The sequence below is a fragment of the Octopus bimaculoides genome, chromosome 12 (assembly GCF_046866305.1).
Source record: "Octopus bimaculoides isolate indiv1 chromosome 12, ASM4686630v1, whole genome shotgun sequence".
In the NCBI taxonomy this organism is placed as follows: domain Eukaryota; kingdom Metazoa; phylum Mollusca; class Cephalopoda; order Octopoda; family Octopodidae; genus Octopus; species Octopus bimaculoides.
In genome coordinates, this window is record NC_142939.1 from 8,440,805 (window position 1) to 8,455,830 (window position 15,026).

The 15,026-nt window shown below is 34.6% G+C and overlaps 1 protein-coding gene across 5 annotated transcripts in view; it reads right to left on the minus strand.

Annotated features, from left to right (window-relative positions):
* Positions 1-15,026, minus strand: part of LOC106880181 (delta-1-pyrroline-5-carboxylate dehydrogenase, mitochondrial) — a 28,411-nt gene that overhangs the window by 764 nt on the left and 12,621 nt on the right. For 4 of the 5 annotated variants that reach the window (XM_014930035.3, XM_052972088.2, XM_014930031.3 and 1 more), the window contains 12 exons: positions 14,912-14,959; positions 13,229-13,384; positions 12,115-12,195; positions 10,958-11,029; positions 9,057-9,131; positions 7,578-7,765; positions 7,074-7,147; positions 5,438-5,679; positions 4,819-4,904; positions 4,020-4,086; positions 1,837-1,958; positions 122-240 (listed from right to left, as the gene is read on the minus strand). In XM_014930035.3, coding sequence (XP_014785521.1) covers positions 122-240; positions 1,837-1,958; positions 4,020-4,086; positions 4,819-4,904; positions 5,438-5,679; positions 7,074-7,147; positions 7,578-7,765; positions 9,057-9,131; positions 10,958-11,029; positions 12,115-12,195; positions 13,229-13,384; positions 14,912-14,959 — 1,330 coding nt within the window. Of the gene's footprint in view, positions 1-121; positions 241-1,836; positions 1,996-3,971; positions 4,087-4,818; positions 4,905-5,437; positions 5,680-7,073; positions 7,148-7,577; positions 7,766-9,056; positions 9,132-10,957; positions 11,030-12,114; positions 12,196-13,228; positions 13,385-14,911; positions 14,960-15,026 lie in introns of all 5 variants that reach the window. The other variant, XR_016243796.1, reaches the window with a different exon arrangement.

Here is a 15,026-nt window from a genome sequence, read left to right on the forward strand (position 1 = left end):
TAAAATCACCCACTACACAGTAATGTAATGGCACCATATCACAGTTAATGTAATGTTTAGATAAAGCAAATAGAGTACACTTCAGACTGCATGAAGTCAAATTACTAGGATGCTAACTTACCTGACAACCGACTTCCACCAAATGGTTGCTGACCAACAACAGACCCAGTTGATTTATCATTGATGTAATAGTTACCAACTGAATCTCTGAAGATGTCATTCAATGTGTCTAATGCTTCACTGTAGGCAGAAAAAGAAAAAAAGAAACAAAATACATGAAGAAAATGAAAGAGTTAAATAGTATAAATATTTCAATATTGATAATAATTATATCTAACTCAAGCACATTTAGGTCTTCCATGTGCCCTAATCTCATAAGGCCAAAGGTTAACCTGGTTTCCATGGTGAATTAATGACATAACTGGCACTGACTGGAACTCCGTCAGTCATGATGATGAGATTTCCAGTGGATCTGATTAACAGAACAACCTACTTGTGAAATTAATGTGCAAATGGATGAGTACTCCACAGGCATACGTAACCTTAACGTAGTTCTTAGGGAGATTCAGTGTGACACAGAACGTGACAAGGCTGACCCTTTGAAATACAGGTACTACTCATTTTTGCCAGTTGAGTGGACTGGAGCAATGTGAAATAAAGCGTCTTTCTCAAGGACACAATGCACCAGCAGTAATTGAACCCGTGACCTTGCAATTATGTGCCGAATAGCCTAACCACTAAGTCACATGCTCTCAAACAGATTACAGCATTTCCTTCTGAAGAGGACTCCAGTCTGTCACGAGGTTAGCTTCTCATCCATTGCTGGAGCTCATTTACAAGTGAGTGAACTGAAGCAATGTGAAATTAAGTGTTTTGCTCAAGAACACAATGCACCGCCTGGTCTCAGAATTGAAACTGTAATCTTACAATCATGACTGTAACATCCTTATCACTAAGCCATACATGTGCTTTTGCAACATAGACACAAGGGCCCATATTTTGGGAGAAGGATGTACACTTGATTAAATCAACACCAGTACTTAACTAATATGTAATGTACTGGCCCTAGAAAGATGAAAACCAAAGTTCACCATCTGCATGGATTTCATAAAGCTTTCTACCAATTCTCTTATTTGCTTACTAATAATATTAATTTTTAACATGAAGATAAAGCACAGTTTGGGGAACAACTGTAATCACTTAAAGATACTCTGGTATTACACTGACATTTTATTTTATTGACTTCAGGAAGATAAGAAACAAAAAATTGACACTGGTGGGAATTAAACACAATATAAAGGGATATTGCCTGGTACTCACTGATTCTGGCACAACAAAATTAATAATAATAATAATAATAATAATAATAATAATAACTAACAACAATGATGACTGATTATCAAAAGGCTTTGACAATTTCCCCCATGCATGGATCATAGAAACATAAGCCATGAACAAGGTAACACCAATAATAATAATAAAATATATAAAACATGCCATGAATAAATGGCAAACAGTGTGGCAGCTCCAGAATAAAGAGGGACTCATAAAAGCTAAAACCATCCCCATTACAAGAGGAATATTTCAAGGAGACTTGAAACTCCTTTTCTGCCTGGCACTGACACCTTTAACTGACATGCTAAATAGAACTGGATGTGGATACAACTGCTACAGTAAAACAATCAACCATCTCTTGTATATGGATGGGTATTCAGAAGGTAAAGAGGGATGAAACGCCACTAAGCATTTTGCCCAAGGTGCTAATGATTCTGCCAGCTTGACACCTAAAATAAAAATAATGATGACAATATATGCATGTGTGTATATATAACATACCTGTCTTGAGCATAAATTGCTCCAGTAAGTCCAAAGGGAGATGTGTCATTCACTAGATTGGCATATGTTTTATATTCTGCATCCGGATATACAAACAAGGACAAAACTGGACCAAATATTTCCTGTAAAAGAAATAAAGAAATACGTTGAATAAGGATGCTAAACAATGGTGATGATGATGTGACATATCTTGAGAAATTTTAAAAGAATCATTATTGTGATGACAGTAGTGGTGGTGGTGAAGGATGATGACAGTGATGATGATGTACAGAAATTATATACTAAGTCAACAATTAACAAGACTGCAGGATAACAATCAACAATGGCCATATTTTAATTTTCTAAAATCATTATGGCTGTGACAGGCTTCACTAATCATCATAATTTCTAAATATGATAACAGGTTTTGGTTTCAATATCAGGAAAATAATACTCGGAAATAAAATACACAGAAATGATTAATGATAAAGAAATAAATTCAAAGCAGTGAAAGTCACAAACTTAAAAGAACCGAAGTTCACAGATAAACTCAAAAAACAAGGTAATTTTTAACAAGTTTTGGAGATCAATACAGCATTCTACAAGTTTGCTGAAAATAGGTGTGTGTGTAATAAAACATATATATGAAAAACACACCAGATGCAAGAGAGTTTGTATAATATACATGCAAGTAAAACTGCAGGGTGTATGTTCACTGTACAAGTGAGTCTGTAGGAAGTCCTGTGCTTACAACCAGACGAAAGATGTGTCACTTGTAAAAGGGGCAGAAGCTGCATTATAATATCTGTGAAGTGGCACTGTAATAGCTGTAAGTTGTGGCATCTCACGGTGGTTGCATGCAGCATAGTTGTATATGTGTGTATATAGTGCAGCTCTACAGTGTGAAGAAGAATGCATACATACTGGTAGAGAAGTTCAGCACTAGTGAGAGGAAACTGTTGATTGTGGAAAAGCCAAGTCTCAATAAATTTTGGTAAAAGACGGTCTGGAGAGCTCACAGTAGATCTTGTAGAGCCTGGTTGCTGCTATGCAAGTTAGAGGCAATAACTGAAGAACTGGTCACTCTTGTCTATGACAAGCTCTGAACTGATGATGTCATTAGGTCATCTGCTGTCCACTGCATATGTTGTGACTACCACTGCTAGGATAATTGCCTGAAACACTGTGAAAATTGGTACTTTTGCTATGTTGACCAATAGACTCCGACTTGTACTGTGTCTCTGGACTGTGTTGACTGCCCTGTCAGTCTGGCATGGACTACATGCCCAATGAACACCACCAATAATTCCAATAAGGAAGCTCCTTAGCGATAGCTCTTTAAAAACCACAACGCTCATTAATCATTGATTAGTCCAAATGGGAATTACATTATATTTATAATAAAGTAACCATTATAGTCGACTGATCCAAGAGTTGATGGTATAGGCACATCTGCTGACACCAGTCATCTGTGAAGAAGACTGACAGTGGCAGTGGGTTTACTGGTCCAGAAAGTGATGACATAGGTACATCTGTTGGTATCAAATGTCTGGTGTTAGTTGTTGACAAAAGCAAACTTGGCAATTTGTGGATCTATTTTCAAGTCACAAGAGTACAAATATAACAGTAGGTATTCACTACAATAATAATGATGAGGACTTTAATATTAACAATAATCATTATAACGATCATAACTATTCAGATGATAATTAAGAAAACTGTTTTAATGATGATAATAACAAGAACTGGTCTGATGGTTATAACTAATTCAACGATGATGAATAACTATTATGATGATGCCTATTAAGATGATCAAACTTGGATAGTTATTTTAACAACACTAACAGGATGACTGCCAAAGTCAATGGCCACAATGTTATGAATTCAGAACACAGAAGCATTCAGATTGCTCTGCCAAATGTAATGTTCATTTATTTGCATCGTATTGAATTGATCATGCTTTATCTTGTAGCTTCGACATTTCAATGACGTGATTGTTTGTTTATAAAATGACGTTGTAGGATAGATGTGAGAAGCCAGATCTAGCCAGTTTGAACATAAAACAGGTAGAATATTTGAGCCAAATATGGCTAGTTTAAACGCTTAAGGTATTTAAACTTAACTTCTTTCTTGTATTGTATGGAATATTAGTTAACAAGTAAAGCAAAACAATGAAATGACAAACGTAAATCATATAGACTTACCTCCTGCATTAGTCTATCTTTAGGGTCAGAAACTTCCACAATAGTTGGTTCAATATAATAACCTTTGCTTTAAGAGAAAAATAAAAACATATGAAGAAATTAAATTATATCATGACATGTGGTGAGTGTTGTAGAGAGAGAGAGGTGGGAGGTCCTAGTGAAACTCAAGGGTATATTATAGTTTCTGAGAAAAAACATGATTGTCACAACATCCTAATTCTACATCCTAGTATAACAAGCTGACATGTATGTACGCATGTATTGATGTTTATTTACTGGTTTCGGTCTTTGGATTGTGGTCATACTGGAGTAATACTTTTAGAGTTTAAGTTGATTATACAAAGTTTTGTATTTAGTCAGCTAATTAATTATTTTAATTAGTCAAGAACTGGTGTAAAATGATGTAGTTCAATAGCCAGATACTACAAAGCATTTTTGTTTCATTATTTTATAAACCACACACACACACATGCATATAAGGCAAGGGCATTGCTATGTAGTTAAGAAATTTGTTTCCTAACCATATGGTTTCAGGTTCAGTTCCACTGATTGGCACCTTAGACAAGTGTCTTCTACTATAAACTGTCAGATCAAAACCAATTTTCAGTGAATATGGCAGATAGAAACTAGAAGAAGCCCATCATACATATACATGTGTGTGTATGAGTATATGTATGTGTGCGTTTGTATCTCTTTTCTGTCTGACCCATGCAAGCATGGAAAAATGTACATTAAAATGATCTCTCACACACACACACACACACACACTGTAAATTAATAACAAGCTATCTCCACTCACCTGTCATCGTACTTCCCGCCAGCAATAATTGTTGTTTTGGGTGAAGACTGAGCATAATCAATATAGCCCTTGATTCGTTCAAATGCCTGCAAAACAAATACATTTGCCAATGTCAGCCTGTTTGCTTTGAACAAAAATAGATGTAACTATGCATTGGATTGTATGCTTGCTTGATCACAGATGAACTAGAGCTAAGCAACAACACTGTTTTTTTTTTTCAGTTTGCCTGACTGACAAATACATACAGATGCTAATCCTACTTTATTGCTGAGTGAGTAAAAGAAGACAAAACATTAAGATACAAAACCATGCATCTCACTTCCTTATAAAAAAAAGAAAACCTCTCCTAGGCAAGCCTGAAAAAAAACATGATATAAAACAAATAAAAATTAATTTTAACCCTTTCGTTACCATATTTCAGTTGAAATACACTGAAAATAACAAAGAAGTTAACAGAATGACCGACATTAATGAGCTGGTGTTTGGAACATAAATTAACATGAAATTTTGGTGGAAGGTTTGAATTCAGATTGCTTTAAACAGGCACTTTATATCACAAAGCCAGGAGCAGTCTTGAGCAGGTTGGTATCAAAAGAGCTAAGCTGTTTATCATATTTACCTTGTCGTCAATAACAGCAGAGAAAAAATTGTTTGCATCCAAAGGAGAACCTATTTTAAACTTCTTGATTTCTTCAAGCATTCTTCCTTTAATTTCATCTGCTTTAGATTCTGGCAGGTATATTCTAGAACAGGCAGAACACTTCTGACCACCATACTCAAATGCAGAGCGCAAGGATCCATTGACTACAGCATCAAGGTCACCAGAAGGATGTGCAAAATGGAAATTCTTGCCACCACATTCTGAAAGGTCACAAATGATAAAAGGAAAATAATAAAAATAATAGTTTCTGTTTATTGTCAAAAAGGATGAAGAATAGAATACATTAGGACAAATTGGAAAAACCATATATGAGGATTTACATCAAATATGACAAGAAACAAACATCTGACAAGATAAAGGGATATGAAATATAGCAGATTACACGAGGGTGTGCGTAAAGGTTCCTGGCTATAAGGTATTGTTCGCCCTTCCAAGTTCTCTTACAGACCTTAGAAAAACTGAAGGACCGTTGCAATAAGTGTGTGAATCTGTGAGGGGAATATGTTGAAAAAAATCATAATTAACTGATCCTCCTGTATTTTCTTTTACCCAAAGTCAGGTATTTTTCAGCACCCCCTAGTGTGTGTGTGTGTGTGTGTGTGTGTGTATGTGTATATATATATATATATATATATATATATATATATATTGATGATGATGATGATATATATATATATATATATATATATATATACATACATACATACATACATATATATATATACATGTAGATGTAGGTATGTGCATACATGTACGCATATATGCATATACTCACATTATTTGTATTATTATATGATCGAACGCACGCGTCCTTTTTGCAAGTAAGTTTTAACTTTATTTTCTGACGCGACTCTATCTACCTTTGTATCTTTCTCCCCCTCTCGTTCTTCCTTCTGTTGTTCTTTGCCTCTCCCCCTACAGAGTGGCAATAAAAAAACAAAACAAAAAAAGAGACAACAAAGGAATAAACGGTTATCTTATGAACTTCATTAGCTTACAGCTGTTTCTACTATAAGATGTGGTGGACACATAACTGATTGCCTAAGTAACACCTTTCAGCTTCATCAGAGCCTCAAACATGAAGTGTAATTTATTTGGGAAAACAAATACATTTAAGCATAAATACTTGTATATATGTATATTCCTCTTATTGTTGCTGTTGTCTACTATTATTGTTGTTGTAGTTGTCATTATTATTATAATGCAAGGCAGCGAGCTGGCAGAAACATTAGCACGCTGGGCAAAATGCTTAGTGGTATTTCGTCTATCATTACATTTTGAATTCAAATTCTGCTGAGGTCGACTTTGCCTTTCGTCCTTTCAGGGTTGATAAATTACGTACCAGTTGCGTACTGGGGTCGATCTAATCAACTGGCCCCCTCCCCACAAAAATTTCGGGCCTTGTGCCTAGAGTAGAAAAGATTATTATTATAATGCATGCTTTATTGTTAGTTTAAGGCAAATTCTCAGTTCTAAAAATGCCAGAAAAAAAAAAAACAAAAAAAAAACTAAAACCTATAAAAGAGTAGTGTTGATGGTGTGATGGAGTGGCAGACACAGAGTTTCTAATATAGTACTTCTGAAAGCAACTAACCTCCAATTAGGCGAGGGTAACTTTGATAGGTGTCTAAATTGGCAGCAACTTGCTTCCATAGATGTTTGAACGTCCTGGAAAGATAGAAGAAATTAAATTTTACAATAACAAAAAAAAAAAAATAGAATACAAATGTTGCTGTCGTTGTCAGTAGTAGTAGTAGTAAGCTGGCAGAATTGTTAGCACAGTGGACAAAATGCTTAGCAGTATATCTTTCATCTTTACGTTCTTAGTTCAAATTCCACCACGGTTGACTTGGTACTTTGACACTTGCTCAGGAGGATAAACAGTAGGATCAAATCAAACTGGGGGATACATAGTTGCAAAGTGAACTTCTTAACCCTTCAAGTATACCCATAATGATTTATGCGTGCGTGCGTGCACACACTCACACAGCAGGTTAATAAACATGATGAATTTCCTCTCCTGAAGACCAAACAGTACTCCCAGCTAAAGAGAGACATTATCAACTATGACAGGTCTGCCAATACAGTTAGGACTTACTTCACACTTCCGGTAAAGTTGATACCAGACAGATAAGGTGATGAGGTGATTGTGTCTCCAAACACTGGGCCATCAGCAGGTAAAAAGTTAATAACACCTGGTGGTACTCCAGCCTCTCGCAGGATCTGGAAAGCTATCCAGTTAGACAACATGGCAGTGTCTGATGGTTTCCACAAGCAAACGTTGCCCTGAAAAATAAAAAAAACAAAACATGTAAATCATTTCAGATCAAAGAACAGAGGATCTAGAACTTACCAATATGATACTAACTAATGGTAGGAAAACGGTTTTTATCTCAGGTACCTGAAGGCCATAAATTTTGAGGAATGTCATACGATCAATTATACCAATTTAATTCATTTAATGATAATAATAAATTTAATAATATAAATAATAAATATAATAATATCAATAATAAGAACAAAATTTGGCTAATTATTCCTTATGGTGTTCAAGTTAAAACTAATATTATTAAAGAGATTTTAAATATAATTGATATATTCCTTAGAGATAGTAAAAAATATAATATTTTTTCTAGTAATAATATGGGAGTAGGTTATTCTACTACTAATAATGTTGCTAACATTATTTCTTCTTTTAAAAGATTTAAGTTAAATAAGTTTTACAAATATAAATTAAATACTTATTCTAATAATAATAATTAGGACCAGGATATAATTAATTGTATATGTAGAGATAAGACCAAATGTAAGTTTAATAATAAATGTGATTTGAAGGATGTGGTGTATAAATGTATAGTGACTTTAATGGATGGGAATAAATTTAATGGCTATAATTTAAATAAGATTTACATAGGATCAACTTTGAATAAAATTAAATTACGTGTGGCTCAACACATGAATTCCTTTAAGAATAGAAATTTGATTAATTCTACTGGCCTTAGTAAACATATTTGGCAACTAAAATCTAAAAATATTAAGAACATTTTAAAATGAGTGATAGTTTGTAAGGTGAAATCTTATTGTATAGGTAGTAATTTTTGTATGTTGTGTACTAACAAATTTAAGGAGATATTATTAAATAATAATAATACTTTGATTAACTCCCTTGATGAACGTAAAATTAAATTGTTTATATAATAAGTTTAGCAAACTGTGTGTGTATATGTATATATATATGTGCATGTGCGTATATTATATAAATTATGTGTAAGTGTAAGCAAGTTAGCATTTTGTTTAGATAACATACATAACAAGTGTGCTTAGAAGAACGACAATTTGTTGATATATCTTTTCAAGTGTACACATACATATATGCACACAGACACACACATACAAACATACACCCAAAGTTAGTAAGTGATTAAAGGGTCACAGAAAATTATGTATAAATGTAAGCAAGTTAGCATTTTGTTTAGATAATATACATAACAAGTGTGCTTAGAAGAACGACAATTTGTTGACATATCTTTTCAAGTGGTTATACTTGAGATAAGAGAAGAGGTGAAAAGTTTCTTACCACAATGGCGGGTGCCACAGGTAAATGTGCTCCAATGGCTGTGAAGTTGAAAGGGGTTATCGCAGCCCAAAAGCCCTGAAATACAAGATAGCAAAATGCCAAATCATACATTAATAAAATTGGACTATTACAATGAAAGTCTATATTTGAGTTTATGTCTCTCTCTCTCTGTGCATGTATGTGTGTGCGCGTACCTGAATGCTGGCCCAGTCATGGCTGTGTGGTTAAGAAGTTTACTTCACAGCCATATGGTTTCCAGTTCAATCCCGTAGCATGGCATCTTGAGTGAATGTCATTTGCTATAACACTGGACTAATCAATGCCCTGTGAGTAAAATTTAGTAGATAATAACTGTATGTATATAGCTCATCATGTGTGCGTGTGTGTGTGCATATGTTGTGTCTTCACATTGGCAACAGAGACCTCCTTTATGCTTGCCATAAACAAGGCTGGCAGCAGTTTGGTGTGACTTAGATGAAAGCAAGGAAAAGTCAGAGTCAAAATGGGCATCGGACTGCACAAAAATGCCAAAAGGAGTCTAATCCAAACCATAACAGAATGGAAAAAGCAGACATAAAATAATGCTGCTGATGATGATGATGACAACAATGATGACGATGCCAGATCAGATTGGTTGGCATCTGGAAGATAATCCAGTTGTAAAAATCACACCCAAACTAAACCTCTCCTGTGCTAGTGTCACGTAAAAAGCACTTAGTCCACTCTGCAGAGTGGTTGGTGTTAGGAAGGGCATCCACATGGTGATGCATACGGCCTTATCTATTTAAAATAACATCTCATTTCAGGAAGATCTGACTTTTATTTCTAGCAGGTCAAGAAACTGCATAGAACCTGCCTTGTCAGCTTATATATCTTAGATACAAATCCAAGATATACTATCTGATATTGTCTGACCTTGAGACAATCATGATTGAATGCTGCAAGCAAAGACATTCTAGCGATGACAACCCAATTTTTTTTTTTGCTAGTATCACATTATCCAATGGATCTGCTTTTCAAGACATTAGGCTGTTATGAAGAGAGATCTGGTTGCTATCAGAATGGTTGTTATAAAACTACAATTTCTAAGATCGTATATACTTTTATGATACGAGTCTGCTGAAGCAAAAATAACTAGGAATCTTTATCATCATTGTCATTATTATTGATAAGTACAGACATGGCTGTGAAGCAATAAGTTTATTTCTGAAGCAGGCAGTTCCAGGTTCAGTACCACCATGTGGTACTTTGAGCAAATGCCTTCTACTATAGCACCGATGAGCCAAGCAAAGTCATGTGAGTGGATATGGTACATGGGAACTGAAAGAAGTCCAGAGAGAGAGAGAGAGAGAGAGAGAAAGAGAGTGTGTGTGTATATCGATGTATGTATGTATACTTCACTTTTGTATCTGGCTTGCAAGATTCTCTATGCAAATTTGTGTTGACACAAATTTTGTTGTCTCTAGGGAGTCATTATGCTAATATAATTAATACCTACACACTGGTTCAACTTAAGAACAAAGAAAAACAAAACAATCGGATACTTAATAAATGGGTGGAAGTGAACCAGTGTGTATGCTAATTATATTAACCCTAACCCTAGCCACAACAAAATATGTATGTATGTATGCCATTATGAAAGACTGCTGAACATGAAGAATGAATAGGAGGAAGAGAGTCTGCCAAATGTTGACCCAAATGAGGGACTAGCTACCCGAATCGACAGTACCCTAGTAGATAAAGCAATTAAGGATATCAAGACAGGAGAGGCTCGTATATATAAAGTCTGAACTGAATTGAAAGGATAGCCTACATCTCCATACCATAATGTTTTTTGATTTATTCTTTATCTGCTGAGTTTTAGAGAAGAAATAAATGATGAGAAGGAGAAATCTACATACCTCAGTACCACGATATTGCACTCTGTTTAGTTCAACATCGCTTGGACTGATTGGTTGGTACTTGAACATTTCCTAGAGAAGAAAATAAAGTTGGTGATAAGCACAGAGATTTGGTGTCACAACTGTAGAGATGGGTGACTTATAAATGCTGATTAAAGAATAGAGGTGGATTAACTATTCAAGTGGAGTAAGTATGGAGGTTCTGGGAAACAGGTGTAGAGGTGAGGTGAGTAGACATGAGGTAACTGTAAAGGTTTAGTAAGAAACAATAATGAAAAAATATATAATAAATCACAATAGTGGGGTCAGCAAACCAGGGTAAATTACTCCCAAGTGGGGTAAAAATGAAATTCTTGGAGGTAATGCGGACTCATTAGACATAGGTAAAATTATATAAAAAATGTGTTCCATGTTATGACAGAAATTTTTCTTCTGGCAACTCTGCATCTATCCAATGTAATGGATATGCTTAGGAGATGTCACATCATTTTGAACAACAAACAATTTGGTTGCTAAAGCGTTGAGTGACTAAACCTTATTTTTTGACACACATTTTTGCTTTGTTTAAATAGTTTTAAGTAGGTGCAGGAATTGCTGTGTGGTAAGTAGCTTGCTTACCAACCACATGGTTCCGGGTTCAGTCCCACTGCGTGGCACCTTGGGCAAGTGTCTTCTACTATAGCCTCTGGCCGACCAAAGCCTTGTGAGTGGATTTGGTAGACGGAAACTGAAAGAAGCCCGTCGTATATATGTAAATATATATATGTGTGTTTGTGTGTCTGTGTTTGCACCCCCAACATCGCTTGACAACTAATGCTGGCGTCTTTACGTCCCCGTAACTTAGCGGTTCGGCAAAAGAGACCGATAGAATAAGTACAAGGCTTATAAAGAATAAGTCCTGGGGTCAATTTGCTTGATCCATCAAGATCAACTCACTTTATTTACACTACATATGACAAGAACATCTCACAGCAAAGATGCTCCAACCATGAACATCCCATATTTTTTTATGTCAACAGTGATGTAAAATAAAGAGCTAATTAAGATAAGTTTTAACTTGATATAAAGATGATAGTGATTGATATTTGAAATATACAACGAAAGAAAGTAACATCAGTCAATGTTTGGGGGAGAGAGAATAAAACATTTCAACTTACCAGACCGAACTGTACATTAAACCTGTAAAAGTCTGCTAATTCAGCAGCACTGTCTATTTCAGCCTGTATGATGGTTTTACCCTGATGGTTGGGGAAGACGAAAGAAATAGAATAGAAATTACATGATGTTAACTGCATATGATGGAAATGGTAAATCTTAAAAATAAAATCGTTAAAAAAATGCCACTTTTGTTAGATTGGTAAATATTTTGAAATACAAATTTAGAATGGTTAATCTCTGGATAAGATGGAAAATGAATGTTTAATCGGTTTGTATACTAAAGGCTTTAAACCACTGACAAGAATGAGTTATTATTTGATAAAAAATAATGTGTCTTGAATGGCACAACAATGCACTAACAACAATGGACTATAATAACTGTTATAATTTAATCGTCCATAGTCTGATATAATATTTCGGAATATAAAAATTACTTCTTCAAATATCCCTAGGAATTGATAGAGTCACTGCTATAATCGGTTTTCCAATATTTTTTTTTCTGGAAGCATCTCTGCAGTGGTCTCACGAAACTCCTTCCAGAATTCCTGAGAAGTGAGTGAGGGCGGTCTTGTCTCAAGCTCCTGTGTGCTGGTACATCCGTAGCACTGCTTCTAAGTTATGTATTATACGTGCAGCTTCCTTTTTTTCTCATAAATAATACATGAGCATGTTATCAAAAATGAACCTACATGCATCCAGATGGGGCTAAATTATATATTGACTGCCAACCTCCAACCTGTTGTTAATTTGGGGCCCTAGTCTGTCTATGAGGATAGCTTCCTTAATTCTTAGATTTCTTTCATTGGCCTCAGTTGGTACTGTTATGCTTTTGTCGGTGTTCCGGCATCTGTCTAGATGTTTTCTGAAGGAGGAGGCTCTCGTGTTCAGATGTTCTTTGATGCGGACGTGTAACGGTCTTGCTGTGCTACCCACATAGAACTTGTTACATTTGTTACATTGTATTCTATACACAACATTTACCCGTTGGCATAAATCTGTGTCACGGATGGGACAGTTTGCTAGTGTACATTGATTGCTGTCCCTTGCTCGTTTCTTTAATAATAATAATAATAACAACAAAGAGAGAGAAATAAAAAAAGAGAAAACAAGTACCTGCCCCAGCATGGTCGATGCCATCAGATCCATTCGGTATTCATTACTAATAAGATCAGCAGCTTTTAGAAAGATTTTACCTTTTTCTTCAAATGGTACACGGGCCCAATCATGACGGGCTTTCTGGCTGACGTCAATTGCCTTCTTAATAATATCCTGGTCAAGGAAGATAAACAGATTTTAGTATAAGACAAAAATAATCTGCTAGATATCATTGATAATTTCCAACAAACATTATCTCTTTTAATACCAATTTGCCTGAGACCCTCTGTGCTAAAGGATTCTTATTCAAATTAAAAGCATTGGTGATAGTATCACGTAAAAAGCATTGGAGCTGATGTCACATGAAAAGCACCCAGTACGCTCTGTAAAGTGGTTGGCATTAGGAGAGGCAGCCAACTGTAGAAACCATGCCAAGACAATGGAACCTATTGCAGTCCCTAACCATGTCCAACCCATGCCAGATGGGAAAATGGATATTAAACGATGATGATGATGATGATGATGATGATATATATATTAAGTTGTAGATATTCTCCTCAGCTCCTCTATAATCTTTATTATGCTGTATTTGTTTAAAATGTTCTAATTATATACAGAAACAAATGGCAGCTTCATACTGTCTGTGTTTTAAAACTAAGAAAAAAGAATTCCAAGAAAGAGTGGAAATTTTAGGATTTATGAGGGGAGTTTAAAAATTAAAAAAAATTTTTATGCACAATTATATAAATTCCCATGTGTAGAACACATATTCATAAAAAATTTTTTGAAAATTCCAAAAAGTAAAAAAGTTATGAGGAGTTGTATAGGGTGCTTAACCCTTTAGCATTTAGATAAGTCTGTCAAATGTAATGCTTATGTATTCACATTGTCTTGAATTAATCAGGCATTATCTTGTAGCTCTCAGATTTCGATGATATGAATGTTTATTTTTAGAATAACATTGTAGGGCCTGATTTGGTCTGTTGAAGATAAAACAGGTAAATTATTTGTGTCAGATATGGCCAGTTTGAATACTGAAGAGTTAAACCAGAATTCTGTCAGACAAAGCAATTTTGTAGTTCATGTATTTGTTTAAAACGTCCATAACAAAGGAGCCATCTTTCCTCGATACATTAACTGATACTTGACTTATCAATCAAACTTACAGTGATTATACAAAATAAGGGAGAGTTTAACAAAATGATTGCGTAATTAGTTAGACTTTTGGCTGCTTTATGGTTGGAGGATAACCATGGATAAACAAGATGATCCAATGGATACAAGCACCAATGATGGAGGATTAATCAAATGTTTTAGACACGTTCTAAGGATTAACAGAGTGAAGGATATTGGTAAAAGTTATTACTTAAGAAAAATTATAATTACAGTCGGCTTCTTTGTTTTATTAATTTTTAAATAAATTTAGTATACATTTACAACAAAAACTTGAGCAGTAAAAAGCAAAAAAAAAAGGGAATTATTATGCTTGTACTTATTTTTTGAAAGACACATGATGTTTTACTTTATAAAGTAAATAAAGAAAGAAATGTACAGTTTTATATAGATCAAGAACTATGTAGCTATGATTTGGATAATTACATTTATGACAATTCCTTGACAAAATATTAGAGAAAAAACCCCTCAAGATTGTTGAAATGAATTTTAAAAAGAAATATAAAATGAAGAAGATATATTACTTACACTATTGGCATAGTAATATTTAGCAAGTTTCTTCTGGTGATCAAATGGCTAGAAATAACAATAGAAGAGATTATTATAGTAATAATTAAAACATTTTGTTTTTTTAAATAAATTC